The sequence below is a fragment of the Psilocybe cubensis genome, chromosome 6 (genome assembly GCF_017499595.1).
Source record: "Psilocybe cubensis strain MGC-MH-2018 chromosome 6, whole genome shotgun sequence".
Classification (NCBI taxonomy): domain Eukaryota; kingdom Fungi; phylum Basidiomycota; class Agaricomycetes; order Agaricales; family Agrocybaceae; genus Psilocybe; species Psilocybe cubensis.
The window spans coordinates 3063936-3078094 of NC_063004.1; the positions used below are offsets into that span (position 1 = coordinate 3063936).

Here is a 14159-nt window from a genome sequence, read left to right on the forward strand (position 1 = left end):
AGGCGGATTGTGTATCTTGACCCTGAATGAAGCCTTTTTGTTCTCCCTCTTTACTTTTGTTGAAAGAGGGTCTCCATTCACCATGAAATTGAGCACAGTATAAAGGAAGGATAGGTGTAAGTAACAGCAGGAGAAGCGCAGAATTAAATTATTTTGTTACAAATTATGTAAATCCACTTAATTGGTTTTGGTACAAAATATGCATAAATGAACGGAAAGACCATTATGGCTTCAATTTATTCATAACAATCTGGTAAAATTTGGCCATGCAAATATCCCTATATGTTTGCAACTGTTATCAACCATACTATCATTGACCAGACGTTTGGTTTGACCACTGCTTCGGTTTACCTACCTTCCCGTGCTCCGTTTCTTCTGAAAATTGAAATGTAAGCTTTAGTGTATGAGCTATGCATGATCGTATTTTTTTTTGACCAGAAACAATGCAGAAATGAACAAAACGAATGAGTGTTAGAAATTGATCGTTTTGCAATGCCGACCATGCCATCCAAACGAATGAAAGGGCGGCATGTCGGCACATTGTATTTTGCGTGCAATCAACAGGTCGCGTTGCGTTCGGTGTTGAAAATATTATTGATGATCAGCCACCAAAACGAAGAGACATTTGAGCCATGAGAAGCAGTGTTAAAAATTTTAAACGAGTAGGATTGGATTTGACGATACGTTTAAGAACTAGATGTCTTGGTCGAAAATTTTCTTGGCGAGAAATCGACAAGCAATGCGATTTCTCGAAGGATTACTTCTCAGGCTGACCGAAGTTGTCGAGAGGCGAAGCAAACTTATATTCACTGCGGGCTCCGATAAATGTTTGATGTCAAACATCGACAATCAAACAGATATTATGTAGGATATAGATGTTTGATGTCACGCACATATTGTGTTTGACAACAAACATGCTTCAAACATAAATTGTGTTTGAACTCTGTGTGACATCAAACACCAAATATGTTTGAGCACTGTTTGTTAAAAAATATTAGCCTGACATAATTCCTGTTTGAATAGCTGTATGATAAGGTTCTGTAAGAGATCAACCATAAAATCCGTATCTTATCTAACATGAATATCAAACATATTTTATGTAAGCATTCAACCAGAATATTTGTCCAAAATCAAACAATTATCAAACATCCATTTTTTCTCGAATCTGATTGGTTCATACATATCTGTTTGGCAATCTGTTTGATTTCGGACAAATATTCTGGTTGAATGCTTACCTAAAATATGTTTGATATTCATGTTAGATGAGATACGGATTTTATGGTTGATCTCTTACAGAACCTTATCATACAGCTATTCAAACAGGAATTATGTCAGGCTAATATTTTTTAACAAACAGTGCTCAAACATATTTGGTGTTTGATGTCACAAAGAGTTCAAACACAATTTATGTTTGAAGCATGTTTGTTGTCAAACACAATATGTGCGTGACATCAAACATCTATATCCTACATAATATCTGTTTGATTGTTGATGTTTGACATCAAACATGTATCGGAGCCTGCAGTGATTCCTATTCCACAAAGTAAATCTTTTTATAAAATAGTATAATTCTGTCACTTCCGCCTATATCCCTTTTTTTATCTAACTTTCTATTCTCCTTATAAAAACGTTATTAAACCTAGTAGATATCTTAGCGTTTGAAAGGTGAGGGTCACTCACCCGCGCTTAGCACATCGATTGCTTGCTGCTCGATAATAAATAGATTACAAAAAAAAAACAAACTTACAAATTCGCTCAGCCGTGACATAGACCGAGTTCTGTGTCACGTTTGTTACTACACTCAGACTCAACCAACTCAAAACAAGAAAGCATCGCCAATACCACCACTGCTGGAAGCTTTATAGGTTCCATAACCGCTAACATACTGTGCATTAAAGTCAAAAAATGCAGCCCAATCTCCCTCCTGAGCTCCTGGACTACATCTTCACATTCATGAGGGATGATCACCCTTCACTCCGAAACTGCGCATTGGTCAACCACAAATTCTCCAAGCTGGTAGAACGGCACCTCTACTATCACATAACACTTAACAATAGTGAAAATTACGTTGGCCTTGGCGAGTTGTCTCCAGCCCAAATCTCCCAGATGTTTACGGAAAAAGTGCACCTGGTCTCGCATGTCAAGTCTCTGCGGATCGTCATGGCCTCGTTAGGTATACTTCGCTGGTTTACATTGCGCTCAATGGAGGACGAGGATATGGGGAAAGCGATGCTAGTTCTATCCCAGTTAACCAAATTGTCGTTGTCTGGCCGCCAGCATGGCATTATATCCTGGAACCGATTCCACCACCTCTTTCAGTCGTCCTTTGCAAGACTGCTACTGCTGCCATCTATGACTTCGGTTTCAATACACGGAATTGAAGATTTCCCACTTCCACTGCTCAGTCAATGTAAAAACCTCAAATCTCTATCCCTGCGTGTAGTGGATGACCCAACCTTGCCTCTCCCAACAATTCCTACCTCCGAAGCAGACATTCCTAGGCTTGAGTATCTGGAGATTCTCGAGTGCACATACGCCCTGCCATTAATACTGATATGGCTTCGGTCGCAAGGGTCACCCAAGCTGTGTGACCTGAGGGTGCTACGCATTATGATCCAACGCCTCGGAGATATCTCCTACATTCAAGATTTTCTGTCCGCAGATTGTGCCCAATCTCTGAAGTGCTTGTATGTAGGTGCCAACGATATAGGTACGTTTCAGCCTTAACTAATACTCAGTCCCATGCAATCTTATTTTCCTGTCAGCGCGCACAACATACAATGCCATCGGTGAAATCATATACCCACCTGACTCTGCCCCTCATCGAATTCTTGATCTTTCCTGCCTGCCCAATCTCCGCTCCCTAACACTTGAAGCAAGCGTCAAATCTACAGCCACGTACTGGATAAGCAGCAATGGGGAAGAAGACACGGAGACTTACAACTTACAAACACCCATACCGTGGATTGTGGAGCACCTCCGCACGCTGTTCTCCGGATCTTCTCATCATGCGCAGAGCCTGGAGCGCATCATCCTCGAGCTTTCATTCGAGGTCGACAAACACGCGCTGACGAGGCTGGATTGGGGCCCCTTGGCGAGCGTGCTAAAGGCGTCGCAAATGTGGTCGCTACGCACAGTGCAGATCCAGGTTGTTGGATGCGAGCCCACGGGCGTGACGTTGGAGACGTTGGAATTTGGATTGCGCCAGGACAAATATCTTTCAGAGATGGTCAAAAGTGGGCTTTTGGCGATCGATACGACGCACTGTCCTAAAGAGGCGGCACCAGTCAAGGCGTGGTGGGGAGTTTGAGGTGTGTTTGTGCATCTTGATTTTAGAGCTCAATATCTTTATTACCAACACATTCAATGTATCTACCTTGCAACTCAAGTGTTCTAGGGAACTACAGCTGAATATGTTAATCCAATCATAACAGTCGACTGACATGACAGACTGCCGGTTGCGCCGTAATTGGGCGCTCAGAGTCAGACATCCGTCCGGTGACATCGTGACCCATCCAAAGTCGTCGCCGGTTGGCGGATAGGCGCTGCACTCATATAGACAGCCACCCCGTGATATTCTTATGCCACTCATGGGAGATCTCAGTAAGCGACCTCTATTATCACGCTGTAATCCAAGGTCTGATGCGCCCATTGAAGAAGACATCTCGAACATTCAATATTCATCGCCGAGCAATGATAATCAGCACCGCGAACGTCTTAGTTGGCAGCGTTTATCAGTTACTTGTCATCTATGCCGTGTGTTAGCACTGCACTCAGATATGCCTAGCTCCATTCATTTTAGAGGAAAATCAAGAGCTGCTTAACGCTATGATTTTGGGTGCCGCAAATCGCGACTTTTGTGCTCTGGAGCCATCCCATGAGATGGTGAAAGCAAAAATCTGCATCGCCTCTAGGATTTGATGTTCTCTGCTCATGACGTATCCATGATGTCTGGAAGAGCGATTAGCAGCCGCCAACGTCCACGCCAACCTTTGCGTCAAAATTCTGTCTATCTAATTTTAGATCGTGTTCGTTGCTTATTACAAAAACTGGAGCCCAACTTCGATGCCCAGTTTTCACCCTCAGCTCCCTTATATATTTCTTTACTGGCTTGACCACCTAGTGGCTTAAGATGAGTTACTTTTATGTGTACCGAAACATAATTTTGGGTGAGTCTGCAATCATCTCGCCTCTTTTGACCTGTATCTTTTCTTACATTCTCTTGATAGGACTATGCCTTCTATTGACCATTCCCGTGCTTGGTTTGACTGCGCATTGGACACAGGGATCAAACCTCGATCACACCGCGTATTCATTTGAAGGAATGAGTCTCTTTATTAGCGCCTTTTCGTTCATCATCATGCCGGTCATGTAAACCTAAACCACGTTCTATGCCGTGGATTTCATCTTACTTTACCCATCTCGCCCAGGCTGATCTTACCTGAGTTTCGGAAGAATGCTTTCTTTTTGTACATTGTTTCCGAGATGGTCATTGTTCGTAAGTTTGTAATGGACCATTGTATGGCTTTTAAATGCTTATAAGTTCTCTTGTAGTTTTACTTTGGGTTCTTTGGATGACGGCTGCAATCCTGGTGATAGAACAAAGACAGGACTTCTATCCTCTCGATAACTGCCAATTCCTCGCTCGTGAGTACCTTCTCTTCAATATTTAATTGTACTTCAATAACATAAAGTAAAATCTTTCAGCTAATCAGTTGCACTGGTGTAACGAGTTGTTTGCAATTCAAGGGCTCACTATCACGATCTTTGTGCTTCGTATGTTTGATCATCCTGCTTACTGGATTGTGCTGAACATGGTCGGAACAGTGATTAAATACCTCCTCATACTATTGATTTTCTCTTTCGTCAACCATTCTCGGGGTGTTTATGTCTGGACGAGCTCAGTCAAAGACCTGCAGCTTACACTTCCCAAGATCCAGATGACGCACAGCTCCGATGTTGATGCAATGGGAAACCCCATCAAAAAGGAGGCCTCTTTATTCGGTGCCCCAGCGACATACCCTCCTGCGCCACAGAACACCTATCCGCCACCTTCCACCACCGCTCCTTATAATCAACCACAATATTCTGGCTCATCTGCGCAGCTGACGCCACAGAGGACAGGGGAACCCAATCAGCTGAATCAGTCCGTCAGTTATTCACGACCCCAGCCGAACACTGGAAGACCAGTGGTCGCTCCTGCCCAGCAGTCTATGTACGCTCATTACAACCCTCCTTCTACCACTACGGTCCCCTCGGCCCCTCAGGTTTGAGTCGGCTTCTAGAGAAGGTGTACCGATTACTCCAAATTATTTATTATCACTAGACTGTAATCGCCAGTTAATAGCATGTGTAAACTATCTTCAAGTTTACTTTTTCAGTTTCTGCTTTACCACCGCAATGGGAATTTAAAGAATCAAGCTCAAGCTCTAGTTTATCTGAAATAATACGTTCACCTTTGCAGTAACAATCTAAAAGCACTTTGATTTTTAGGGGCAGTCTCTGCCCGAAGAATCGGTGCAGTCAAAGTTTATGACGTCACCCAGTTGACAAAGTTACAAAATACAAACCATGCCAAGGAAAGGAAGATCTCTCACTGGGAAGTTGCTTGTGCCTTGGCGTCTAACTTGTTCTTGACTCTTATGCTGAATGGCGATCCTGCCCTACAGACTCTTTCTTACCTTCATATACGTTGTATGTTGAATCAAAATAGTTCGTGTTCCACCTTTCCATTATAATAAAACTCAAGTTGACTTACGAACACCACTGATATGTCACCAAGGAAAAGTTCACAATTCGACTCCTTGAGTGTCCTTGGTAGAGTCTGCCAAGGTCGAACTGTGTTTATCATATTCCCCCTTCAATAAGCGCAGTCGTAATCACAGTTTCATAACAACGATACAGAGTAACATAATAGACTTACCGCCCCAATGACAATATGGTTGGTCCCAGCTCTACCTCCTCTTACCCCCTCGTTAACGTTCATCTTCACTCATTTTAATTTTTCATTTTTTTAGATACACTGACCCTCTTTTATTAATATCTTTCTTACTATCTTTGCAATACATACTTTTTTCTTCCCTTCTTGTCCCCTATCTCGAGTTCCATGAGATTTTTTTTTCTTTCACTGCTGCTGGCATCAGCTGTTCGAGCGGGATTGGCACAAAACTACACGTACGTCTGGCATTCATTGGTGCTCCTGGGATGCTTGCTGAATTCTTATACTCAGTAACTATAATCCATGTGGCACGATAGTAACGGAAACCGACATATCTAACGCGGAAGTGGCACTGTCGAGGCTGAACAAATTTCCACGCCAAAGTACAGATACAGAGTACACCTTTGATGTCCATTTTCATATCATTGCAGCAAACATGACAGAAAGAGGCGGTTGGGTACCGTATGTATTGGTTCTAGCCTCTTGTTTCCATGCCTTTAATCTGACGAATCAACCTCCCTTTAGACAAAAACAAATTGACAATCAAATGACGTTTCTCAACGATCGCTATGAGGGAACTGGAATCCGTTTTCAGATGGTCGGTGTTACTCGTGTATTGAACCGGCATTGGTTTGAGACCGTCGACATTGGTCTGTGAGTTATTTATCGTCGTTCAATCGTCTGAGTAGTTTTTAATTACGTACATTAGAGAAGAAACTGCTCATATGCATAGGGTATTTCGTCGAGGACGTTCAACAGTTCTTAATGTGTACACAGTCGGGTTTGTTGAATTATCATCTTTCTCGCGATGCATTATTCTAAATCCCATCCACCGCTCTAGATTCTATGGCGCTGGATTGAATGGATACGCGACACTACCGGTAAACTATCGCTTTTATCCAAAGGAGGACGGCGTTGTGCTCCTCTATGCTACCCTTCCAGGCGGCGCTAGCCGTGAACGACAGGGAGGAACTCTTGTGCATGAAGTTGGACATTGGCTTGGCCTCAGACACACCTTCCAGGTGAACCAATGAAATTTCTGCTGCTTGAAGATTATTGAAGATATCTTTCTGCTCCTTCCAGGGCGGTTGCACAGGAGACGGGGATGGAGTAGACGATACACCGGCACAAGCAGAGCCGCATTTCGGATGCCCACGAGGCGTGGATTCGTGCCCTGGAGGTGGCGAGGATCCCATACGTGAGTTCCATCCAGAATTTTCTGTAACACCTCACTCATTCTTTGATTTATAGATAATTATATGGGTTACACCAGTGAAGCATGCCGTACGGAGTTCACGGCGGGACAGATATCTTTGATGCACAAAGCTATTGAGGTCTGGCGCAGAGACCCATCTATATGATGTATGATGTTGCCTAAGTTCCATCTACGATATCACTCGCGTATGTATGATATATAGTACCACGATAAGTAAGTTCACATCTTGTCTGGCCCCTATCTCGGTTCCCAAGTTGTGTATTTTCATTCATTCCTCTATTGCAGAATTGCGAACATCAATGTGGCTCCCGAAATAGAGGCATAACTTTATGTGTAGCTAAGTCAGGATCTCAACATGCGCTACAGATTTTGAAGACACCTGGTCGATCTGCCAAGTATATTTCAATCCACCTCAATATCGAAAGAACATCACTTCCATTAGCTGAATTGAGTTGCCGCCGCATAACTCAGCTTTAAAAGCTTGTCCTTGTTGGACGGTGGATTCTGGACTACCGTAAACTACAGAGTCAGGCAAGCAACCATCACTGCGAAGGCAGCTAACATCCCTTTTGCGTTTACCTTGAAGTCAACAAACCCTGCTGATCCCATGGTTGCGTTGGCCGAGGAATTTGGAGAGCTGTTCGTGCCTGAACTCGGTCCTGCCATGGAAGGCGATGATCCATTGGACCCAATTGTTGGTCCGGTGGAGGATCCTGTGTTATTTCCTCCAGGGAGTGATAATACGCTGTTATACCGTTAATGTAAGCAGATTCCCAACGGCCTGAAATTTATTCTTTACTCACGTATCAATGACGTGGACGACCCCGTTCCCTACGATAACATCTGCCATGACGACGTTGGCATTGTTCACCTTGACAGAACCCCCATCAACCACAACATTCACTTGTTGGCCCTCCAACGTTGGCAAATTCCCGGTTTTAAGAGCGCTGCTATATCCCAGTGCTGGAACCACGTGGTATTCCAGGATTGACGCAAGTTGATTGGTGGTTAGGCCTTTAACAGTATCAGCGATAGCCGCAAAGGCCGCGTCGGTAGGTGCAAATACAGTTATGTTGGGAGTGCTATCAACAGCTGAGAGCAATCCTGCCGAAGTTACAGCAGATGCAAGCTGTGAAAGGTTACTGGCCATAGCCGTAGTGGAGATATTTGGAGGGATTGTCAGAACCGTATCAATTACATGGATAAAACCTCCGTTGAACTGCAAGTCCTAAAGTTCGTGGTAGAACGGTTAGAAAAACGAAGAAGATCCCGAACTTGACGCAGACTTACAGGAGTAGTGACGGTGGATTTACTTTTCAGCCCGCTGAAAACATTGACTGCTCCATTCTGTGCGACAACCTCGACGACCTGGCCACCAGTAACACCCGTGTATGTTGTATTGGTCAAAAAAGTGTTCGGAAAGACCGGTGTCGAAGTGAAAGACGACGAATGGAACGCCCCGTTTATAACATGGTATTCCAACAAAGCAGCCACGACATCTAGCTGCGCTGATGCTTGCATTCCACCAGGGGTGCTGAGGAACTGATTAAAAGCATCGTTGTGAGGAGCAAGCAAAGTGATGTTCTGAGCGCTGCTCAGTGTGCTGACCAAACCTGGCTGAGCATTGAGAAGAAGAGCCAGCATGCTAAGCTGTGCCTGCCCACCCACAGCATCGATGATGCTTTGGGCAGAGACAGAGACGCCAAGAAGAATAGGAACAGCTAAACTAATGTGCATGATCTTGTTGGGCAATGAAGTCGATGGCACAATTAAGGTCGAGTACTCAGTACTACGATTTTGGCCAAGGAGGTGACGAGAGCGTACAGAACAAAAGGAATCTCCAAGGTTTTATACCAAGAAAGCAAGCAAGCCACATTTCAAATAAGAATACCGTTGCTCACCATACTATGTTGTAGTTTCACAGCAACGTTGGTCTCCTGGTAATCCTACTCGGAAACGAAATTGTGCTGTGGCATCCAGCTCCTGAAGTAGATACAAGTTTCCCATCAAGGTAAACACACGCTTTCAACTTTGAGCAAGGCGATGCCAAATCACGAAGAATCTAAGAAGACTCAGAGATCGAGTCCCTTCCACGACTGGAAACAGAAAATAGCGGTTGTGGTTGGAGAACAGCCGCAGTACTCGTCACCGTAATAATCTATTTCAAGCTTCTCTGGGTAGCAGTTCCTGCCATGGCAGTCAATAAAAAACCATTTTTGACACTGTGATGCTGGTATCGAAGTAGGCTCTATTCTCCACATCTGGTTTCCGTTTGGGATATAATTAATTAACTGGCAAAAGGATGACATTGTAATAGTAGAAACATGCGATTCTAGCTGATATACTTGGTTAACAATTAGTTGGTCCCGAACGATGATTACAAAAACGAAATCATGCTATGTATGATACACTGGGAATGCTGAAAAAATGGGGATATAGAGATGGTATCCAGACCAATGGTTCAATGAGGCCTAAGAATTAGATTGCTAACCTGTTTCTGGAGAAGTGCCGCACTGCTGTAGGGCCCTTTAAGGTTTGAGGGGCTTGAAATCGACAAAGTGTCCAATGCCTGGCAGAATTTTGCTCTCCTGGCTAGACTGGCACAAAAGGCCTGGTCTGATATACATGTCCGGTAATTATTTGACACATGGAGGAAACAGAGCTGCGGGAACAAGGAAGTCGGAGGAGATTCGGCCGCCATTCTCTTCCTCTTGACCTGAGCTTCATCTATCGGTGGACTCAAGTTCCGCAAAAGAGACTCCAACACGGGTGGATTCGTATACAGTTTTTGTAACAGAGGCTGCTGCCCGAAAACATCGAGAAAATACGTGTCCCCGACTGTGAACAAACTTGAGATGTTTCCGTCGTCCCGAACTCGCAGAGTCAATACAGACAGTCTCATGTGGCGTTGAAAGATATGGCATATGTCAGAAAGAAAGGCGGGTGCATCCCGGCAAACGCTTTCCAAAGGCTTATTGTATGGAAACCATGGAAGTTCAATGTTTATCAGACTATCGTTCATGTTCACTGGATCATTATCGGATGCGAATTTCGGACAAGTAATTGGCGTGTCAGCGTATATTTGGAGCTTCAGGGAATGGGCATAGACACTCCCTGAACCATCATGGTTGAGAAATTGACGACTAGAGAATTCCATTACCATGGTGTGGATACTAAGCTCGGCATCCAGTAGAAGTGTATTGAATGGCCAACAGATATGCTTGAGGCGCGAGATGATCATTACCAGATATGGTATGTTGGTACGCTCTGGACATCTAGAGCTCCTAAGCCGAATCTGAGTCTTCTGTGGGACGGTAATGTTGTCCAGCAAGAAGTGGAGAGAATCAACACCAGAGTCAAGTATAAGAACGCGCAACGTGTCGGCAAGACAGGTCCGTTGACGTTCCAAGTGAGAAAATGCCACAGGGGGGTCGCCAACGCGACGTGGAAGAGCATCTCCTACTAGATGCAGAAGTTGTAAGGTTTCTAAAGAGGCAATAGCCTGAAAGAATTCTGAAGCCAATGGTTTGCTGATATGGTCGCCATGCATGATTTTGAGGTGAGTCAAACCAGCCAGTTTGAGATCAGGAGCATTCCATTTAAGAGGAAAATCAATTTCAAGGACTTTCAGATCCGGCGTACGAGATAGAAATGCTGCAAGAAGGTCAACATCCGCAAGAGCGGATAAACCAGAGACCGAACAAGCAAGTCGCAGACAACACAAATTAGACGGCAAAGTTGTTGCAGGAATGACGTGAGGATTAAGTACCCGGGACAGAATATCGTATCCAGAAACATCGATCTCCCTGAGACGATGTAAGTGTTCGTAGAAGAAAAGGCCGCACAGTGCTATGCTTTCATCTCCGATGGAGTCGCGGAAGACAAGGTTTCGTCCATCTGAGCGTGCCATTATCAGGTCTCTTTCCAGCAAAAAGTACCTGAAAGAGAAATGGGACCAGAGCTCCTTTAGATTTTTGCCTACTTCTCTCCATCTCTTCGAAACGTGTATCAGCTTTATCCACTCTAGTGGCATGAGGTAGTCCCTTGGGGGCTTTGGATGGTCGATGCACGTCTGCTCGTATAGGTCTGTCTCCGGCCCTTGAATGCTTCTTTGATAAAGCAAAAAGATTTTGCTCAGAAGCTCTGGAGGAAGATAAGCTATGGGTGACGAATTTATGCTGTAGATTTTCAATCCTTGTGGCACTTCCTCGGAATCTTGAAACCTTGCAACGTCTCGCAAACTTTCGTCCGCGTCGTAAAGCCCTGGGCAAAGTAGCACAGGAGTGGGGTTCATTTTGTGGATCATGACAGCCAGCTATGCCGTGAATCAGCATCACTCCTCAATTACAATTGTCTATTTCCTACCTGTCGAATGTCCAGTGCAAACGTTGGTGAAAGTTGAATGAAAGAACAATTGGACTGAAAGAAACAAAGAAAGATGTGCAATTGATCTCCGCTTCAATGATTTATATAGACATGTATGATCGGCATGCATCGGAGTTATAAATCGGCCAAATCTTCCCAGGACTCCAGTCTCCGAGGCTCCATACGCCGTACGGTATACCAAACCAGCATCGATTGTCCGCTGGACTTTTCGCCAGAAGTTAGAACTTGCCATAAAGCAACTCTCGTAAACGAGTTTCTGAAGGCCGCAAGTCAAAAATAGCAAATACGAATATTTTTAGAATGGTCGCCAACGTATTACTCTCAACTAACAATCACAGATCAGGAGCTGGTCAGAACTCCAAAAAGTGAAGGATACGATGATGGTTGTGTTGCATGGCATTCAGGACCAGGCTGACTCCATCAATGGGGAGGAATTTGAGAATTCTCACGTCGTACTTTGTCAGAGGGCGTTTAATCTTGTTTATTCCTTTGTGAAATTCAGAGTATGATGCAAATCCACGTAAGTACTAGCAGCGTTGAAAGTCTGGGGTCTGAATTGAATTTGGGGTGACTGACCGGATGGATACGTTCTTTTGAAATGTCATGGTTTCGAATTACTTATCGCTGCCTTCTCTGTGTTATGGGGCTCTAGTGGCAAAAAATGATCTGAATGACAGCCCCTGTCGCCGTCATGAACAAATCGTGAACCATGTAACAAGATGGCAGAGAACACTCATTTTCGACGTTCAACAGCGTTCAACTGACGAAAGCTTTCAGGAAAATAAACATGAAGGATCAAAGAATTTGGGTTGATCAGGAGACCGCTTAATCTGTCGCCAGCCGGCTCGTCGTTGATCAAATCGCGCCACACGTGGTACCCTCTCTCACAGTCTTGGGACCAAGTTATATCATTTCAATTCATTACCTTCTTTACAGTCGTTTGTGGTTTCTGGTGTTCGCGTTTTTCCCCGTTCTCTCTTTCGCTCCCCCTTTCTTCTGTGGTCTCTCGCTAGTTTTGAACGCCGTCAATCACCAGCACTAACCTTGACAAAATTCCATTCCTTTCAAATTCACATTCTTTCTTTCTCTATATACCCCTTCAACCGCATTAACCAGTAGCACCCACACTTCCCTCCTATTACAAAAGGAATATTCTTGATTTCACGCATTCACAATGTCAAAGCCCCCGCTAGCAGGCAAACCACCGTTCGCAACAGACGAACCCGACTCGTTCTACGAAACCCCTCCGATAACCCCTCCCCAACGTATTCGTGCACAAATGGTCCAACCAGCGACCACTGCCAACAGCGCGGAGCGAAACAAGCGCACGTCTGCTTATGACATGTGAGTTGCTTGATATCACCCTCAAACAGAAGTACTGACCCCGGTAGCAGATACGAGGACTACATTCCGGGATCCAGCTCTTCTGGCACAGACAAAGCGAAATCGAATTCTGACCTCAATCCCTTTGCAACGCCCCAGGACGCAGCAGCGAACCGCAATTCAAGCGTTGGCGCTATGCTTATGAATATGGATGACATGGACGACGACTCGGACGATGAAGATTTTGGGAGGAGACCTGCGCCGTCTGCGCTTTCCAGTAGTAATAGCGATATGAGCAAGAACGCTGCTTTAGCTGCCGCCGTGACAACAAGTGCAAAAGTGCGGGTAGGGCCGAGTCAGCCTACACCTGCTCCTCCTCCTCCTGCCTCCCCTCCTCAATCTCAGCAACCGCAAAGAGGTCCACACCCAATAGCCGCTCCTCAGCCTGGATACCCTGCTCCTATTGCTGCCCTTAACCTCGCAGAATCCTTCGCAGAAAAGCAGAACCCACCTCAAATGCGTCAAATACCCATTCCTCCTCCCCTGCGCATCAACCCCAACATACAGAACCCATTTGAGCCACAGAATCCGTTCAGCGGTGGTATGCCGTCTCCATTTGTTCGGCCAGAGTCCACGTCCCCCCACCCTCTCTTGCCTCCCGTGACACCCATTACCCCTGTCTTTATCCGACCCAAAGCAGTTGTTCCGCCGCCTGCAGCGATCAAATTTGACGAATCATCGCTACATGATCCGGCAGGTGTTCGCGGGATGCCACGCCCACCGAAGGCTATCATGCGCAGTGATGCAGAAGAGACGCCGCTTCGCTCACGTGGAGAGAAAGGCGACGACTTCTGGAGGCGCTTCTCGATGGTCGCCAAGCTTGAGCAGACAAAAAACGGCCCTGGCCAACGCAAAAGCTCCTGGTTGTCGCGTACCCAGAGCCAAAAAGACCAGTACTCGCGCTGGGTGTGGATTGTTGGCATCACGCTGCTGCTTATCATCATCGGCGCTGTTGGATGCGGTGTATACTTTACGCGGAACAGCCCCGACCATCAACAACCAAAGGTGTTTGGCGGCTCGGCGGACCAGGCGGCAACGTACACGACCAGCGCGACAGGCAAAGTGACAGTTGGGCCTGGAGGGACGAGCACGATTTTGCATGTCAGCCCGACGCACGTTGTGGACAGGAGAGGTCCTGAGCCGACCTTGGCGCCAGTAGTTTCGACTGTGGGGAAGAGGATGCACATCGGCACCAACGCCAACGCGAAGCGACGGTTGGATAGCAGCATCTGGTAA

At 45.5% G+C, this 14159-nt stretch overlaps 6 protein-coding genes across 6 annotated transcripts; 4 read left to right on the plus strand and 2 right to left on the minus strand.

Annotated features, from left to right (window-relative positions):
- Window positions 1-1905: 1905 nt before the first annotated feature.
- JR316_0007440 (uncharacterized protein) lies at window positions 1906-3310 on the plus strand (the record flags this gene model as incomplete). Its single annotated transcript, XM_047893181.1, has 2 exons — window positions 1906-2710; window positions 2766-3310. The coding sequence occupies 2 exons, from the start codon at window positions 1906-1908 to the stop codon at window positions 3308-3310; spliced, it is 1350 nt and encodes a 449-aa protein (XP_047748463.1).
- A 1175-nt stretch (window positions 3311-4485) lies between these two features.
- Window positions 4486-5273, plus strand: JR316_0007441 (uncharacterized protein; the record flags this gene model as incomplete). The annotated part of the gene is made up of 4 exons (XM_047893182.1): window positions 4486-4498; window positions 4555-4647; window positions 4708-4776; window positions 4828-5273. The coding sequence occupies 4 exons, from the start codon at window positions 4486-4488 to the stop codon at window positions 5271-5273; spliced, it is 621 nt and encodes a 206-aa protein (XP_047748464.1).
- An 833-nt stretch (window positions 5274-6106) lies between these two features.
- Window positions 6107-7299, plus strand: JR316_0007442 (Extracellular metalloprotease; the record flags this gene model as incomplete). The annotated part of the gene is made up of 7 exons (XM_047893183.1): window positions 6107-6174; window positions 6230-6400; window positions 6464-6592; window positions 6648-6719; window positions 6780-6960; window positions 7022-7136; window positions 7190-7299. The coding sequence occupies 7 exons, from the start codon at window positions 6107-6109 to the stop codon at window positions 7297-7299; spliced, it is 846 nt and encodes a 281-aa protein (XP_047748465.1).
- A 293-nt stretch (window positions 7300-7592) lies between these two features.
- JR316_0007443 (Fasciclin-like arabinogalactan protein) lies at window positions 7593-8891 on the minus strand (the record flags this gene model as incomplete). The annotated part of the gene is made up of 4 exons (XM_047893184.1): window positions 7593-7673; window positions 7734-7899; window positions 7958-8382; window positions 8445-8891. 4 exons carry the CDS (start codon window positions 8889-8891, stop codon window positions 7593-7595), a joined length of 1119 nt encoding a protein of 372 aa, XP_047748466.1.
- A 724-nt stretch (window positions 8892-9615) lies between these two features.
- On the minus strand, window positions 9616-11448 carry JR316_0007444 (uncharacterized protein; the record flags this gene model as incomplete). Its single annotated transcript, XM_047893185.1, has 1 exon — window positions 9616-11448. The coding sequence occupies one exon, from the start codon at window positions 11446-11448 to the stop codon at window positions 9616-9618; it is 1833 nt and encodes a 610-aa protein (XP_047748467.1).
- Window positions 11449-12714: 1266 nt separating this feature from the next.
- JR316_0007445 (uncharacterized protein) lies at window positions 12715-14159 on the plus strand (the record flags this gene model as incomplete). Its single annotated transcript, XM_047893186.1, has 2 exons — window positions 12715-12884; window positions 12935-14159. 2 exons carry the CDS (start codon window positions 12715-12717, stop codon window positions 14157-14159), a joined length of 1395 nt encoding a protein of 464 aa, XP_047748468.1.